This window comes from Pseudoliparis swirei, chromosome 24 (assembly GCF_029220125.1).
Source record: "Pseudoliparis swirei isolate HS2019 ecotype Mariana Trench chromosome 24, NWPU_hadal_v1, whole genome shotgun sequence".
Classification (NCBI taxonomy): domain Eukaryota; kingdom Metazoa; phylum Chordata; class Actinopteri; order Perciformes; family Liparidae; genus Pseudoliparis; species Pseudoliparis swirei.
The window spans coordinates 11,067,774-11,083,583 of NC_079411.1; the positions used below are offsets into that span (position 1 = coordinate 11,067,774).

Consider the following 15,810-nt stretch of genomic DNA (forward strand, 5'->3'; position numbering starts at 1 on the left):
TGTGTATAATATGGTCATTCATGAACCAACTTCCTTTTTTTTTGGCGTGAACAAGTCTTCAAGTCTTGTGCTCTGCTGAGCCACGAGTCTGTTCCTTGAGTCTGTTCTGCCTCTACCTGGTTGTCACGATCTTCTATACCATACCTGCCATAAATATCATGATACAATACCATAAAAACAGTATACCATAAATAAGACACTGGTATATTTATATATAATAGTAATAAATAAAATATCTGTAGGCCTATGGTTCACTTTTTACCAACTTTTTCAACACTTAACAAATGGCAGTAAAATTAGTATTAGCCTACAATATATTAATGAAACTACATGGAGCCATCATAGCGTTGATTATACACTATGAAGCCATTAGTCTGTATCTGACCAGATGATACAGAGTTCATCAGGATGAGCAGCTGTAGAGTTACAGAACTTTACAGACTGAACTTAAACATTTCACTTCTGGCATCTTTTTTTATTTTTATTTTTAAAGCCGAAAATTCCACCACTTGTGTGCGCAGACAGCTTGACACGGAGCAGCGCGTGCGCTCTGATCCCGCTCTTTTAATGAAGTATCGATACTAAAAATATGCTAAATCACATCGCTCTTAACGTACGGGTACTTTGTTAGTATCGCTACACCGTGCAGCGTGACAGCAGCAGATGTAGCGGACTAACATTCAAGCTAACCTAAACCACCAAACGCTGAAGACATCTTGACGCTGATTGGCCGAGACGCGACACGTCCCATCAAAGATGTTTTGTTGCGAAGAGCACTACTCCACATTTTCTCCGTGTCCCACTCCAATCTCATAAACGCCGGCCCCCCCCCCCCCTACCTCAAAACAAAAACTCTTCGGTTCTACACGATTCACGTAAGTCACCTATTTTGGTTTCAAAACGGCGAATTTCGCCGAAAGGTGAGGGATTCTCATGCCTGAATATTAGAAGATGAGGATGAACCCCAACAAAAAGGTATTTGCCAACCATTAATAAAGCCATGACTCACAACCTGTAGTTAATGTATAATGCGTGCCTTATTAATAAGTTGTACAAAGATGTATATCTATTTATAAATCCACACGTCATATTTTCCAGCACAGCTGAAATAAAAAACATTATATAACTTTAGGTCTGTGACATACATACAGTATAATAAAGTATAAAAATATATGGTGGCAATAATTCAGATATATTTTAGATATGTACGGTTTTAGATTTGACGTTCTCAAATCTTAATGTATTTCAATTTGAACCCTGTTACTCAGAATTTATATCATAAACACTTAATAACTGTTTATTAAACACATTATTTATAATGTAGTTGTAACAAATTATAAGTAAACTGTTTATTTAATACAACTTAAACTCCCTGCAGTATAAAGCATCCATAATTGGAAAATAATCAATACATAGTTATCATATATGCCTTCAAAATACATTTATAAACCATATTAAACCTGCCTGTAAATGTACATAAAAAGTTATTAAATGCTTTATAACGGTCATGATTTATTCACATATGATTACAACTTTTATGTTTTTTGTTTTTAAGCATTTCTACATGTTTCATAGGATGGGCGATAGTCATATATGTGTAACTGTTTACAACTTCCAAAACATGAAGTGTTATTAAACCATTAAGTAAGTTACAATAAACTCCTAAATGCTAAACTGTTATTAATTTGTGAGCACCAGAATACAGATGGCTGGCTGTTTTTTTGTAATTTTTTTTAAATTGGTCGGATAATGTTTTCCTTTCATTGGTGGCATGAAAAGCACCTTGTGTGTAATAACAACGCCATGTTTTAGACAGTAGGTTCTGTATGTGATCGGGCCGACCTCTGACCTCCGCCCGCCCTTCCCTCCCTCCCATTGTCTGTTCTGTGGAATAAATACAATAGGACGGTAACTCAAGGCGTGTACGTGTGATTTTACTTCTTTTCACTCAAATATATCAAGGAATGCTGGATTGAGACCTCCAGTGGCATCACATTTGAGATATATTTACATTTTTACTGACTAATAGGTAAGTTTATACGGATGTATAAAACAATCAGATTCCCCACGAAGAATCATACGGCATGACAAAGCATTAAAAATAGAGATGCTCCGATCAGCTTTTTTGGTGCCGATCACTGAAATCAGTATCTGCCGATCCAATAATACCGATCACCGATCACTGTCGAATCGACAGTGTCGATTGAAGCATTCTATTTATGTGTAGCATTATTTATGAAATGAATTCTTCTCAACAACATTGGTTATGTATTTTAAGTATTTAGAATTAAAATACATTAAATACACATTTAAATTTAGTACATTAAAATTGTTTGATTGCCAGTGTCGGGGATTTCAGATATGTATGGAACACATCTGCATCAGTCATTTCCTGGAACTCTTGTGGAAATCTATATACAGGACTTCAAATAATCAGAAATGTGCTTTTTTTATTTTTTATAAACTCTTCCTTGGTACAGTAAAAATTTAATTTTAGCATAATTTAAATCTCAGAAACGATCTATAAAGATACTAAATCAGTTAATTGTTTACTTTTATTTCTTAGTGTATGATTTGTCGACATCTTATTTTGAAAAACGGATGTTTTTTCACGTGGTTCTTTCCGCTAACTTTGGAAAACCGGATGTTGTGTCACGTGAATCCTTCCGTTAACTTTATCAAAACCCTCGCACGCTCCCGATCAAATGCATGTCCTGTGAACATCAGTCTATCGGGGCACAGAAATTATTTGTGGGCTGAGTTGACCACGGAGATCCGAGTGTCGGCTGAGCTGACCACGGAGAGCCGAGTGTCGGCTGAGCTGACCGCATTTCGGCGGGAAAGGGACGCCGCTCGGTCAGTGATATGATCCCCTCTGCTCTCTGTCGGCCCTCTCCGGGCTCATTTTCTCCGTTGCTATGCGCCGCCATTGAAACGTCTCTGATAGTTCTCGCAGATTCTATGTCATCTGATCGGCCGTTTTGAGAACGCCGATCGAAACCGATATGGGGAATATCGGCCGATATGGATCGGAGCATCCCTAATATATATATATATTATAATTGTTCATCACGGCAACAGTTTCATTGCAAGTCAAACGGACAAACTTCCTCTTCACTCCTTTGAAACTTTCACTTTCATTTATGTGGTTTCGCCATATTTGGTCAAACGTAAGAAAAAATTTAATATATATATATTTTTAATAAAATTTAAAAAATGCAATTACATACCAGTTGGTGGCGCTAAAGCACCAAACAGTTGTTTGCCAACCGCCATTAAAGAAGAAGAAGGAAAAAAATTTGCATAGAATCTGTTGTCATGGAGATAGAACCCATCAGCATTGCCTTTCATGCTCAACATAATATAGTGACATCATCATGATGATGACATCATTCTGCCTGTGCTGCCTTTGATCTGTGACATCACTGAAGTGTATAAGTAGGAGAGAACCGTTTCAGTTTCTTTGAGAGTTAGAGGAGAAGCACAGCGCACCCAGAGAGAAGTAAGCCGCACACAGAGAGAAGCAAACCACAAAGAGAGAAGCAAACCGCTGTACGATCAGATTGATAGCTATGGAGGACATGCATCAACAAACAACGATCACCGGAGAAATGCAGCTGCGGAGGCTTTCGCCAGAACTGCATAATCCGTGATGATAAGGTTAACATCAGCGAGGGCGCTCAGAAGATCCAGGCCTGGAGATCTGAGCCACTCGAAAAGACCTTTGCGGGCAAAGGCCTCGGTCAGGGCTCTGACCGAGTTGATGGATAAGAACAAGACCACGTTGGATCAAACCCTGAAGATCGGGCAGGAGGAAAAGGTTGGAAACATCGGGACGGTTGTTACCAAAGAAGAGTTGGCTGAGGTGATCCAGGCCTGGAGAACAAAGCCACTCAGGAAAGACCTTTGCAGGGCAAAGGCCTCGGTCAGGGCTCTGACCGAGATGGATAACAACGGATCAAGATGGATAACACCCTGAATATCGAGGAAAAGTTTGAAAACATCAGGATCAACTTGATAAATACGGCAGGTTCGGTTCATCAAGAAGACCACCTGATTGGAGAAATGCAGCTGCCGGAGGGCTTCGCAGAACTGCATAATCCATGATCAGAAAGTTAACATCAGCGAGGCGCTCAGAAGATCCAGGCCTGGAGATCTGAGACACTCGAGAAAGACCTTTGCGGGCAAAGGCCTCGGTCCCGTTCAGACCGAGTTGATGGAGAACAACAAGATCACGTTTGATAAAATTCTGAACCTCGAGCGGTTAGAAATAAAACGGCTTACTGTTGAAAATGAAAAATTGAGAAAAACACCAGCCCTGAAGAACACCAGCGACCAGGAGACTCTCAACATTTATCATCAGAAAACAGAAAAGCTGAAGAAAGACCTTTGGAAGTGGAAGCAGAGAGTTACGGCTGTGAATGATGAAAAGACTTCCCTTCAAAGTGAGCTCCACACAGCCCAGGTTAACATCAAAGACCTGCTGGAGACCAACGCTTCTCTCAAGGAGACAGTGAACCGGATGCCTCTCGGTCGAAAGGCACCGGCCAACACCCAGGTGGTGTTGGAGGAGGAGAACACCTTCCTCAAAACTGAGTTGAAAGAAGCCAAGCTCCAGCACAGAAGATATGCCAAGATCATCGCTGATATGACTCAGCAGTCTACTGATTGGATCCTGGAGGTACAGGATGCGACAAAGGACCTGGAGAATGAGAGGATCACCCTCCGAAGAGATCTCCACACAGCCCAAGTTAACATCAAAGACCTGCTGGCGACCAACGCTTCTCTCGATGTGGCAGTTAACCGGGTGCCTCTCGATCAAAAGGCACCGGACAACACCCAGGTGGTGTTGGAGGAGAAGAACACCTTCCTCAAAACTGAGCTCCACACAGCCCAGCTCAAGATCAAAGACCTGCTGGCGACCAACGCTTCTCTCAATGTGGCAGTTAACTGGATGGCTCTCGATGTAAAGGCACCGGACAACACCCAGGTGGTGTTGGAGGAGAAGACTTCCCTCCAAAGTGAGCTCCACACGGCCCAACACCAGATCAAAGAGCAGCAGGATGAAGCCAACGCACTGGCTGAATCCCTTTGCAGGTGGAAGCAGAGAGTTACTGGTGTGACTCAAGAAAAGACTTCCCTCCAAACTGCGCTCCACACGGCCCAACACAAGATCAAAGACCAGCTGGCGTTGGAGAAGCAGAAGACTTCCCTCCAAAGTGAGCTCCACACGGCCCAGCTCAAGATCAAAGAGCAGCAGGATGAAGCCAACTCACTGGCTGAATCCCTTTGCAGTTGGAAGCAGATAGTTACTGCTGTGACTCAAGAAAAGACTTCCCTGGAAAGAGAGCTCCACACAGCCCAACACCAGATCAAAGCCCAGCTGGCGTTGGAGGAGCAGAACACTTCCCTCCAAAGTGAGCTCCACACAGCCCAACACCAGCTCAAAGCCCAGCTGGCGTTGGAGGAGCAGAACACTTCCCTCCAAAGTGAGCTCCACACGGCCCAGCTCAAGATCAAAGAGCAGCAGGATGAAGCCAACGCACTGGCTGAATCCCTTTGCAGGTGGAAGCAGAGAGTTACTGGTGTGACTCAAGAAAAGACTTCCCTGGAAAGAGAGCTCCACACAGCCCAACACCAGATCAAAGCCCAGCTGGCGTTGGAGGAGCAGAACACTTCCCTCCAAAGTGAGCTCCACACGGCCCAGCTCAAGATCAAAGAGCAGCTGGAGTCCATAGCTGCTCTGAATGAGAAGGTACAACAACATCCGCTCAATCAAGAGGCAGCCAAGGACCAGGAGACTCTCAAAATCTACCAGCAGAAAACAGAGAAGCTCAAGAAAGACCTGTGGAAGTGGAAGCAGAGAGTTGCTTCCCTTCAAGGTGAGCTCCACACTGCCCAGGTTACCATCAAAGACCTGATGGAGACCAACGCTTCTCTCAATGTGGCAGTGAACCGAGTGCCTCTCGATCAAAAGGCACCGGACAACACCCAGCTGGTTTTGGAGCAGGAGAACATCGCCCTCAAAACAGAGCTGCAAGAAGCCAAGGTCAAATATGCAAGGACCATCGCATATATGACCGAGGATTCTTCTGTTCAGCTCCGTGAGGTACAGGCTGCGGCCCAGGACCTGGAGAAGGAGAGGAACAACCTCCGCCAAGATCTCCACGGGGCCCAGGTCAACAACAAAGAGCTGCTGGAGACCATAGCAGCTCTTAGTGAGATGGTGAAACAACATCCGCTCAACTTAGAGGCCGCAGAAAGCACCAATCTGGTGTTGGAGGAGGAGAAGGACTCCCTCCAAGAAGAGCTGAAAAGAGCCGAGGTCCAAAACCAGATCTATGAAAGGACCATCTCTGATATGACTGAAGAACACCATGTGTTGATCCTTGAGACACAGGTAGCAGCCCAGGACCTGGAGAGCGGCAGGATCTCCCTCCAAAAAGATCTCCAGACAGCCGAGGCCAACAACAACGACCAACTGGAGGCCATAGCAGCTCTGACTCAGACGATGAATCAGAAGCTACTGGAGCTAGAGGGAGCACACCTGGACCTGGACCAGAAGACCGCTACCATCGAGGAACAGAACATCATGTTTGAAGATATCAGACGAGAGAAGGAGGCTGAGGAAAACAACAAGCTCCCGTTGGAGCAGGAGGATACCTCCCTTCTTCAGGCCACAGAGATCCTCCAGCAGCCCGAGATCTCCAACCGCCCGCGGGGGAAAAAATGGTACCAAAAGATGAACCCATTCCACAAACATCAACGAAAGACAAAAGGCTAGAGACAACAGGAGCCACAAGAGACACTGGAGACAACAAGAGACAATAAGAGACAACAAGAGACACAAGAGACAACAAGAGACACAGGCCACAATAATGGACAAAAGAGAGAAGACACAAGCGACAATAGAACTATGTTGCTGCATGTCTTGGCTAGGTTGCCCTTAAAAACAAAGGGGCTCACCTGGTTAATAAGGCGTCTGAAGGCGTCTCCGGCAGACGAATGCTGGCCTATCAACGTCTTCTCTCCTTCTCTGGCTCTATCTCTGCAGCCAGAAGATCATTTAACAGAACCAAAATTCAATCTTTCTCACCACAAACAACTCTTTATCCTTTCCAACCTCCTAGACCACCACTGCAGGGTGGGGAAGGAGGAGATGTCCTCCTTCAAGGGATCTCCTTCCACACTTCTACCGAGCCACTTTGGAAAGAGGAAAGAGAGGGAGATGAAGAAGAAGTTAATGGAAGTGTAGTGAGAGAAGATGTCTCTCTCGGCGGTAACGAGGAAGACAGCGGCAGAGACGATGGAGAATCAGCTGCAGATGAAGAAGCAGAGTTGGGAAAGCCGATCAGCGTTATGAAAAAGTGGCGCTGGAAACAGTGGTCCAAATCGGATCTTTAAAAGTTTTATATGATTTAGGATCTCTTTAAACCAACTGTTATGTGTCGGTGGGAGAACGTGTTTCCACTTCAAAAGTACGAGGTGTCTAGCTAACGGTGTCGTGAAGGCCAGGAGGCGTCGCCGTGCCGATGGCAGGTTGTGTGGGTGTGTAAGCGAGTCAAGTGAAACCGCGAAAAGCCATAAAAGCTCAAGCGGGTAAACTCAGGCAAGTAAACGCAGCATACGGCGCTGAGAGGATTCAGAGTTAATGTGAGATGGGATCGTTGAGAATTTAGTACCGATGTCAAAGAAAAGACTTTACGGTGTTTAAAGTCATACGCGGGTAAAGCCATGGAGATAAGCCGCTAAAACTCTCAGGAGTAAACGCAGCTTAAGGCGCTGAGAGGATTCAAACATTTATTTTTTTTTTTTTTTTAATTTTTTTTATTTACTTTATGATTTTGTATTGATTTTTGCAAACACAGGAATGAAGAATAATACCACTTCCAAGAAGTTGGGGTATACAGAACGGTGTATACAGAACATTCAGGCGTTTGGAAAAATACAGATACAAAGTCATGAAGGAGGGATGGGGGGCTTTAATCAGTGTTGTCACGGATGCCAATATATAGGAGACAACTATTTCAGTTTCTTCGAGCATTATTGAGTATTTCGGCACAACACACAGAGAACCAAAGTGCACAGAGAACCAAAGCGCACAGAGAAACAAAGTGCACTCAGACAAGATCAACTTGTTAGCTCCAGAAGACATGTATCAACAAACAACAGTCATTGGAGAAATGCAGCCTTTCGCGTAGAAACCCTGCATCATCCATCAAGAGAACGTTACCACCAGTGAAGACGCTCAGAAGACCCACACACGGAGAACTGAGCCACTGGAGAAAGCCCTTTGCGGGGCTAAAGGTCTCGGTCAGAGCTACGACCGAGACGATGGATGAGATCAAGTTTTATAAAACCCTGAAGATCGAGGGAGAAACATCAAGATCGAATTGATAAATACGGAGGCTTCCGTTGATCAAGAAAAGTCATACTGAGGTATGCAGCTGCCCAAATCATTTGAGCAGAACCCCTGCATAATCAACCAGAAGGTTGTTACCATCAAAGAGTGGGCTGAATTGATCCATGCGTGGACGTGGACAACTCAGCCACTCAACAAGCCCTTTGCGGGGCAACAGGCTCGGTCAGGGATCTGACCGAGATTATGGATAACAACAAGATCAAATTTGATGAAACCCTGAAGATCGATCCGCAGGAAAAGGTGGAAAACACCAAGAGTCGTTTTATAAATACGGAGCATTCCGTTGATCAAGAAAAACATTTAATCCGAGAAATGCAGCTTTTCGCGTAGAAACCCTGCATCATCCATCATAGGAACGTTACAACCAGTGAAGACGCTCAGAAGACCCACGCATGGAGAACTGAGCCGCTGGAGAAAGCCCTTTGCGGGGCTAAAGGTCTCGGTCAGAGCTACGACCGAGATGGTGGCTAACAACAAGATCAAGTTTGAGAACACTTTGAATCTCGAGCGATTGGAAAATAATCGTCTGTGACTAAAGAAAAGACTTCCCTCCAAACGGAGCTCCACACGGACAGGTCAACAACAAAGACCAGCTGGAGACATAACAGCTCTGAACGAGACGGTGAAACAAAGGCCGCTCGACCTCAAGGCCGCTCGACCCCAAGGCCGCTCGACCTCAAGGCCGAGGATTCTGAGAGGATTCAAACTTGTATTTCTTTTTGTTTTGTTTTTTAATTTTTTATTTACTTTATGATTTTGTATTGATTTTTGCAAACACAGGAATGAAGAATACCACTTCCAAGAAGTTGGGGTATACAGAACGGTGTATACAGAACATTCAGGTGTTTGGAAAAATACAGATACAAAGTCATGAAGGAGGGATGGGTGTGGGGGGGGGGGGCTTTAATCAGTGTTGTCACGGATGCCAATATATAGGAGACAACTATTTCAGTTTCTTCGAGCATTATTGAGTATTTCGGCACAACACACAGAGAACCAAAGTGCACAGAGAACCAAAGCGCACAGAGAAACAAAGTGCACTCAGACAAGATCAACTTGTTAGCTCCAGAAGACATGTATCAACAAACAACAGTCATTGGAGAAATGCAGCCTTTCGCGTAGAAACCCTGCATCATCCATCAAGAGAACGTTACCACCAGTGAAGACGCTCAGAAGACCCACACACGGAGAACTGAGCCACTGGAGAAAGCCCTTTGCGGGGCTAAAGGTCTCGGTCAGAGCTACGACCGAGACGATGGATGAGATCAAGTTTTATAAAACCCTGAAGATCGAGGGAGAAACATCAAGATCGAATTGATAAATACGGAGGCTTCCGTTGATCAAGAAAAGTCATACTGGAGGTATGCAGCTGCCCAAATCATTTGAGCAGAACCCCTGCATAATCAACCAGAAGGTTGTTACCATCAAAGAGTGGGCTGAATTGATCCATGCGTGGACGTGGACAACTCAGCCACTCAACAAGCCCTTTGCGGGGCAACAGGCTCGGTCAGGGATCTGACCGAGATTATGGATAACAACAAGATCAAGTTTGATGAAACCCTGAAGATCGATCCGCAGGAAAAGGTGGAAAACACCAAGATTCGTTTTATAAATACGGAGCATTCCGTTGATCAAGAAAAACATTTAATCCGAGAAATGCAGCTTTTCGCGTAGAAACCCTGCATCATCCATCATAGGAACGTTACAACCAGTGAAGACGCTCAGAAGACCCACGCACGGAGAACTGAGCCACTGGAGAAAGCCCTTTGCGGGGCTAAAGGTTTCGGTCAGAGCTACGACCGAGATGGTGGCTAACAACAAGATCAAGTTTGAGAACACTTTGAATCTCGAGCGATTGGAAAATAATCGTCTGTGACTAAAGAAAAGACTTCCGTCCAAACGGAGCTCCACACGGACAGGTCAACAACAAAGACCAGCTGGAGACATAACAGCTCTGAACGAGACAGTGAAACAAAGGCCGCTCGACCTCAAGGCCGCTCGACCCCAAGGCCGAGGATTCTGAGAGGATTCAAACTTTTATTTCTTTTGTTGTTGTTTTGTTTTATTTACTTTATGATTTTGTATTGATTTTGCAAACACAGGAATGAAGAATAATACCACTTCCAAGAAGTTAGGGTATTCAGAACGGTGTATACAGAACATTCAGTCGTTTGGAAAAATACAGATACAAAGTCATGAAGGAGGGATGGGGGGGGCCTCCAAAAGAAAAATGGCACTGGTAATGGTACTCCTGGTTTACTGGGATGGGGTTCGATACCCTGAAGTGTCGGTAATCGGCTCACTGTTGAGAATGAGAAACTGAGATCTGCCTTGAAGAACACCAACGACCAGGAGACTCTCAACTTTTATCAACAGAAAACCGAGAAGATCTATTTATTTAATTAATTCATTTAATTAATTTAATTTATTATATTTATATCTCCTCCGTGAATCGCCACCTTAACGTGGTGGAGGAGTTTGAGAGGCTCAGTGATCCCGGGAGCTATGTTGTCCGGGGGTCTCCCAAGGCAAACAGGTCTCGGGTGAGAGTCCAGACTAAGAGCGGTTCAAAAACCCTGATGAATAGCAGCACACGAGCTTCAGCTACCTCGCCCGGACAAGGGAAACCGGGGCACCCTCCCGGAGCCAGACCCAGGAGGGGAGCTCGTCGGCGAGCATCTGGTGGCCGGGCTTTCGCCTATTCATTTAATTTAATTCATTTATTTAATTTATTATATTTATTTTACTTATTTAATTAATTTATTATATTCATTTATTTACTTTACTTTTTTTAAATTATTTTATTTATTTATTCATTTCATTTAATATATTTATTTATTTTAGTTTTATCCTAGTTAACTAGAAATTAAAATAACCGACAAGCCTCCAAAAGAACAAAGGCACTGGTAATGGTACTCCTGGTTTACTGGGATGGGGTTCGATTCCCTGCAGTGTCCGGCTACTTTTTTGGCATAAACGTGGTTTAATATTTTCATTGTCACTGTTTCTGAAAATAGTGTTTCACGCTTTCTACATTCACTAATAAGTGATATCCTCCAAAGTTTGACTGAATGAAACAATCACACGTTATCGAGCATCACGAGACTCTTTATATATATATATATATATAGATAGATCTATCTATCATATATATATACACACACACATATATACATATATATATATATACATATATACACACATATATATATATACACACACATATAAATATACACATATATATATACAGGACTGTCTCAGAAAATTAGAATATTGTGATGAAGTTCTTTATTTTCTGTAATGCAATTAAAAAAACAAAAATGTCATGCATTCTGGATTCATTACAAATCAACTGAAATATTGCAAGCCTTTTATTCTTTTAATATTGCTGATTATGGCTTACAGCTTAAGAAAACTCAAATATCCTATCTCTAAATATTAGAATATCATGAAAAAGTATACTAATAGGGTATTAAACAAATCACTTGAATTGTCTAATTAACTCGAAACACCTGCAAGGGTTTCCTGAGCCTTGACAAACACTCAGCTGTTATAAATCTTTTTTTTTAACTTGGTCTGAGGAAATATTAAAATTTTATGAGATAGGATTTTAGAGTTTTCTTAAGCTGTAAGCCATAATCAGCAATATTAAAAGAATAAAAGGCTTGCAATATTTCAGTTGATTTGTAATGAATCCAGAATGCATGACATTTGTTTTTTTAATTGCATTACAGAAAATAAAGAACTTTATCACAATATTCTAATTTTCTGAGACAGTCCTGTACACATATACATATATATACACACACATATATATATGTGTATATATACACATATATATATATACATATATATACACTCATATATATATACATACAAATATATACATATATACACACATATATATACACACACATATATATATACGTGTATATCTATATATACACATATATATATACACACATATATATATCAGGCATGAAAACGGGTCAGGGGTGAAAAAGGTGAGAAGGATAGGCGCGGGGGGTGCTGGTGACTTCCACGAACATCGATGTTGGACGTTGTATGATAATCTATAGTTCCTCCATTCTGACACCAAGTCAGTGGGCCCTATAATAATAGTAATATTGTATATAATATAGTCATTCATGAGCCAACTTCCTTTTTTTGGCGTGAACAAGTCTTCAAGTCTTGTGCTCTGCTGAGCCTCGAGTCTGTTCCTTGAGTCTGTTCTGCCTCTACCTGGTTGTCACGATCTTCTAATCCAGGGGTGTCAAACTCATTTTCACCGAGGGCCACATCCGCCTCATGGCTGCCCTCAAAGGGCCGGTTGTCACTAACACGGTATAATTCTAACTACTCCAGAACATATTGTTAAATAACTATCTTTGCATTTGTTTGTTTATTTAGGTGTACTTATATAAATGTATAACTATATATGCAAATGTATTTAATATTATACAATACATCTATTTTATTTAATTATATTTATTTTAACCCACATTACTTTATCAAAGATCAAACAAACATTATTACATTAACTTTGTTAAAAGCTTTTTCACAGTTGCGACAGGTGGTTCTCCACTGGTCTGGGTAGTGGTTCTCTACTGGTCTGGGTAGTGGTTCTCCACTGGTCTGGGCAGTGGTTCTCCACTGGTCTGGGGCAGTAGTTCTCCACTGGTCTGGCTTTGGGACGCACTATCACCCCTGAATGACAAGCTGAGACCTAAATCGAGGGATATTTTTAACTTCTCAAATGTATTTAATGAAAAGATGTTGCAGTTTGAACCTGAGTGTTCAGAATATCACAGTATGCACAACACAACTATTTATTTATATTCCCTTTTACAGTCAATTATGAACCAACAAGTGAATCTTAAGGACACAAGAATGCCGTCACATAAAATGACGTGGCGGGCCACATTTGGCCCGCTGGCCATGAGTTTGACACGTATGTTCTAATCTATGCCATACCTGCCATAAATATCATGATACTGATACAATACCATAAAACAGTACCATAAATACGATCCTGGTATATTTATCTATAATAGTAATAAATAAAATATCTGTATGGTTCACTTTTTACCAACTTTTTCAACACTTAACAAATGGCAGTATTATTAGTATTAGCCTACAAGATATTAATGAAACTACATGGAGCCATCATAGCATTGATTATCACTATGAGACTGTTAGTCTGTATCTGACCAGATGATACAGAGTTCATCAGGATGAGCAACTGGAGAGTTACAGTAACAGAACTTTACAGACTGAACTTAAACATTTCACTTCTGGCATCTTTTTTAATTTTTATTTTTAAAGCCGAAAATTCCGCCACTTAACGGCACTCGCTGCGTAGTGTGCGCAGACAGCTCGACACGGAGCAGCGCGTGCGCTCTGATCGCTCTTTTAATGAAGTATCGATACTAAAAATATGCTAAATCACATCGCTCTTAACGTACGGGTACTTTGTTAGCATCGCGACAGCAGCAGATAGCGGGCTAACATTCAAGCTAACCTAAACCACCAAACGCTGAAGACATCTTGACGCTGATTGGCCGAGACGCGACACGTGCCCATCAAAGATGTTCTATTGCGAAAAGCACCACTCCACATTTTCTCCGTGTCCCACTCCAATCTCATAAACGCCGGCCGGCCAATTGACCCCCCCCCCCTACCCCAAAACAAAAACTCTTCGGATCTACACGATTCACGTCAGTCACCTATTTTGGTTTCAAAACGGCGAATTTCGCCGAAAGGTGAGGGATTCTCATGCCTGCAGTTGGGCCATAAAGGTTGACAGCAGGGGGATTGTGGTAATGCGGGTGAACTCTGCATTTAGCTGCAACAGATTGAAACAGAATCTCACATTAAACTAAAAATTATCTCACACTTTCAACTGGTCACATATTGTGGAAAAGTAAACATAAGCCTGTTATTGGCTATAACTGTTTAAGTGGTGAGTTACTGGTTTGCATTTATGCTAATATACTGTGCATTGTAATACAGACAGATTGACCACATGCATGGGATTTTGTGAATTCATCTGGATCAAAACAATTACATCTATAAAGACGTATTTGGATCCACTTTTTAGAAAATTAGAAGCTGATTAATAAATGTACCACCATTAAAAATGAACATTACCTGACTCTCAGAAAACAGGGCGGGCCATCTGTTTTTGAACTCGGCTATGAAGGGCATATCTTCAATTACTTCTCGTCTCCTATAGGCGAAGGTTTTCTCCATTTTACTGTTGATTAGCTGATGGTTGTTCTTCTTCTTCACCTCTGACGTCAGTGCTTGCCTTTCCTTAGTAACTGGTACCTCGTAGATACAGTCTCAGGGCACTGTTTGCACCTCCACATTCAGGGCCTAAAAAAAAGTCAGAGATTAGTAATCCCTTCAACTGTCAACATTAGTACAGTTTAAATGTAAATAACAGTTAGATATTGGATCAGACCTGTATATATATATTTCTACCAAGAGCAATTAATGGATTTAGGTTATCAGGTGAAAAACTTGCAATCAGCAAACAAAAACATCTCATGGAAAACAAGGCAAACATAATAGAATTAACTATTTAGAATCACTCTAAAATGATTAATTTGATTTTATAATACAATATGAAATTCAAAATGTGAATTTAAAAAAAAGAGTAAACCTACCAGAGCTCCCCAAGCTTTGTGTTTGGTATTTTAGTTGACAAAATGATTGAAGGGATTCAGTATGAGCTGGAACAAAAGAAAATCATCTGGTTATTTAATAATTCAAGCAATAACAGTTATGCAAGTCTTACACTTAAAACAGAAGCATAATGATATGCTAAATACAGATTAAATTTGAACACATCATGATAACGTCTTAATTCACCTTCGCCCAATATTCATTTTTACTGAAGAGAGCTTGAACGCATCTTAACGTAACTCAACGGGTCCGTATGCTATCATTAGCTGCTACCAGGACGAGGGCTGTAACAGCGGCGGCAGCGGAGCGACCGTCTGCTTTGCGGGTGGGCGCGTGTATATGCTGTGTATATGCTATGTAATAGCATGTAAGCTAGAGTTAGCTTACATGCTATTACATACATGTGGACCTATTTGCAAACGTGACCCGTCATCGTAGGGCCTCCGCCGGCCGGCCTTGTGCCGGTGTTCTGGTGGGCGGTTCCTCCGGCCAGCGGGTTCGCGCAGAGGGTCCCCCGTTACTCCTGTGTCTCTCCCGGGTCGAACTGTTGTAGCGAGCCCGAGACGCCCCGTGTGACGCAGCAGTGCCACGGAGCTCGCGCAGCGGAGCGACGCGCCTCCGGTGCCCCACGCGCTGCGCGCCGTGCCAGCTGAACCGCTGAGACTTTCCACGTGGCAGAGACACTAAACAGACCCCAC

At 42.4% G+C, this 15,810-nt stretch overlaps 1 protein-coding gene and 1 long non-coding RNA gene across 2 annotated transcripts; one reads left to right on the top strand and one right to left on the bottom strand.

Annotated features, from left to right (window-relative positions):
* The first annotated feature begins 3,652 nt into the window (after window positions 1-3,652).
* On the top strand, window positions 3,653-7,114 carry LOC130189831 (centrosome-associated protein CEP250-like). The gene is made up of 2 exons (XM_056408786.1): window positions 3,653-3,925; window positions 4,112-7,114. Exons 1-2 carry the CDS (start codon window positions 3,653-3,655, stop codon window positions 6,782-6,784), a joined length of 2,946 nt encoding a protein of 981 aa, XP_056264761.1. The 3' UTR covers window positions 6,785-7,114.
* Window positions 7,115-13,159: 6,045 nt separating this feature from the next.
* LOC130189679 (uncharacterized) lies at window positions 13,160-14,663 on the bottom strand. The gene is made up of 2 exons (XR_008830849.1): window positions 14,573-14,663; window positions 13,160-14,267 (listed from the first exon to the last, which is right to left on the bottom strand). It is a non-coding gene; the product is annotated as an uncharacterized LOC130189679 (long non-coding RNA).
* Between the last annotated feature and the right edge of the window lie 1,147 nt (window positions 14,664-15,810).

Bases quoted from the DNA above. Each gene is read 5' to 3' on its own strand.
- LOC130189831 (XM_056408786.1), top strand. From the start codon at position 3,653: ATGATAAGGTTAACATCAGCGAGGGCGCTCAGAAGATCCAGGCCTGGA. The intron at 3,926-4,111 runs GTCAGGGCTCTG...ATCCATGATCAG, and splicing joins TTTGCAGGGCAAAGGCCTCG to AAAGTTAACATCAGCGAGGC.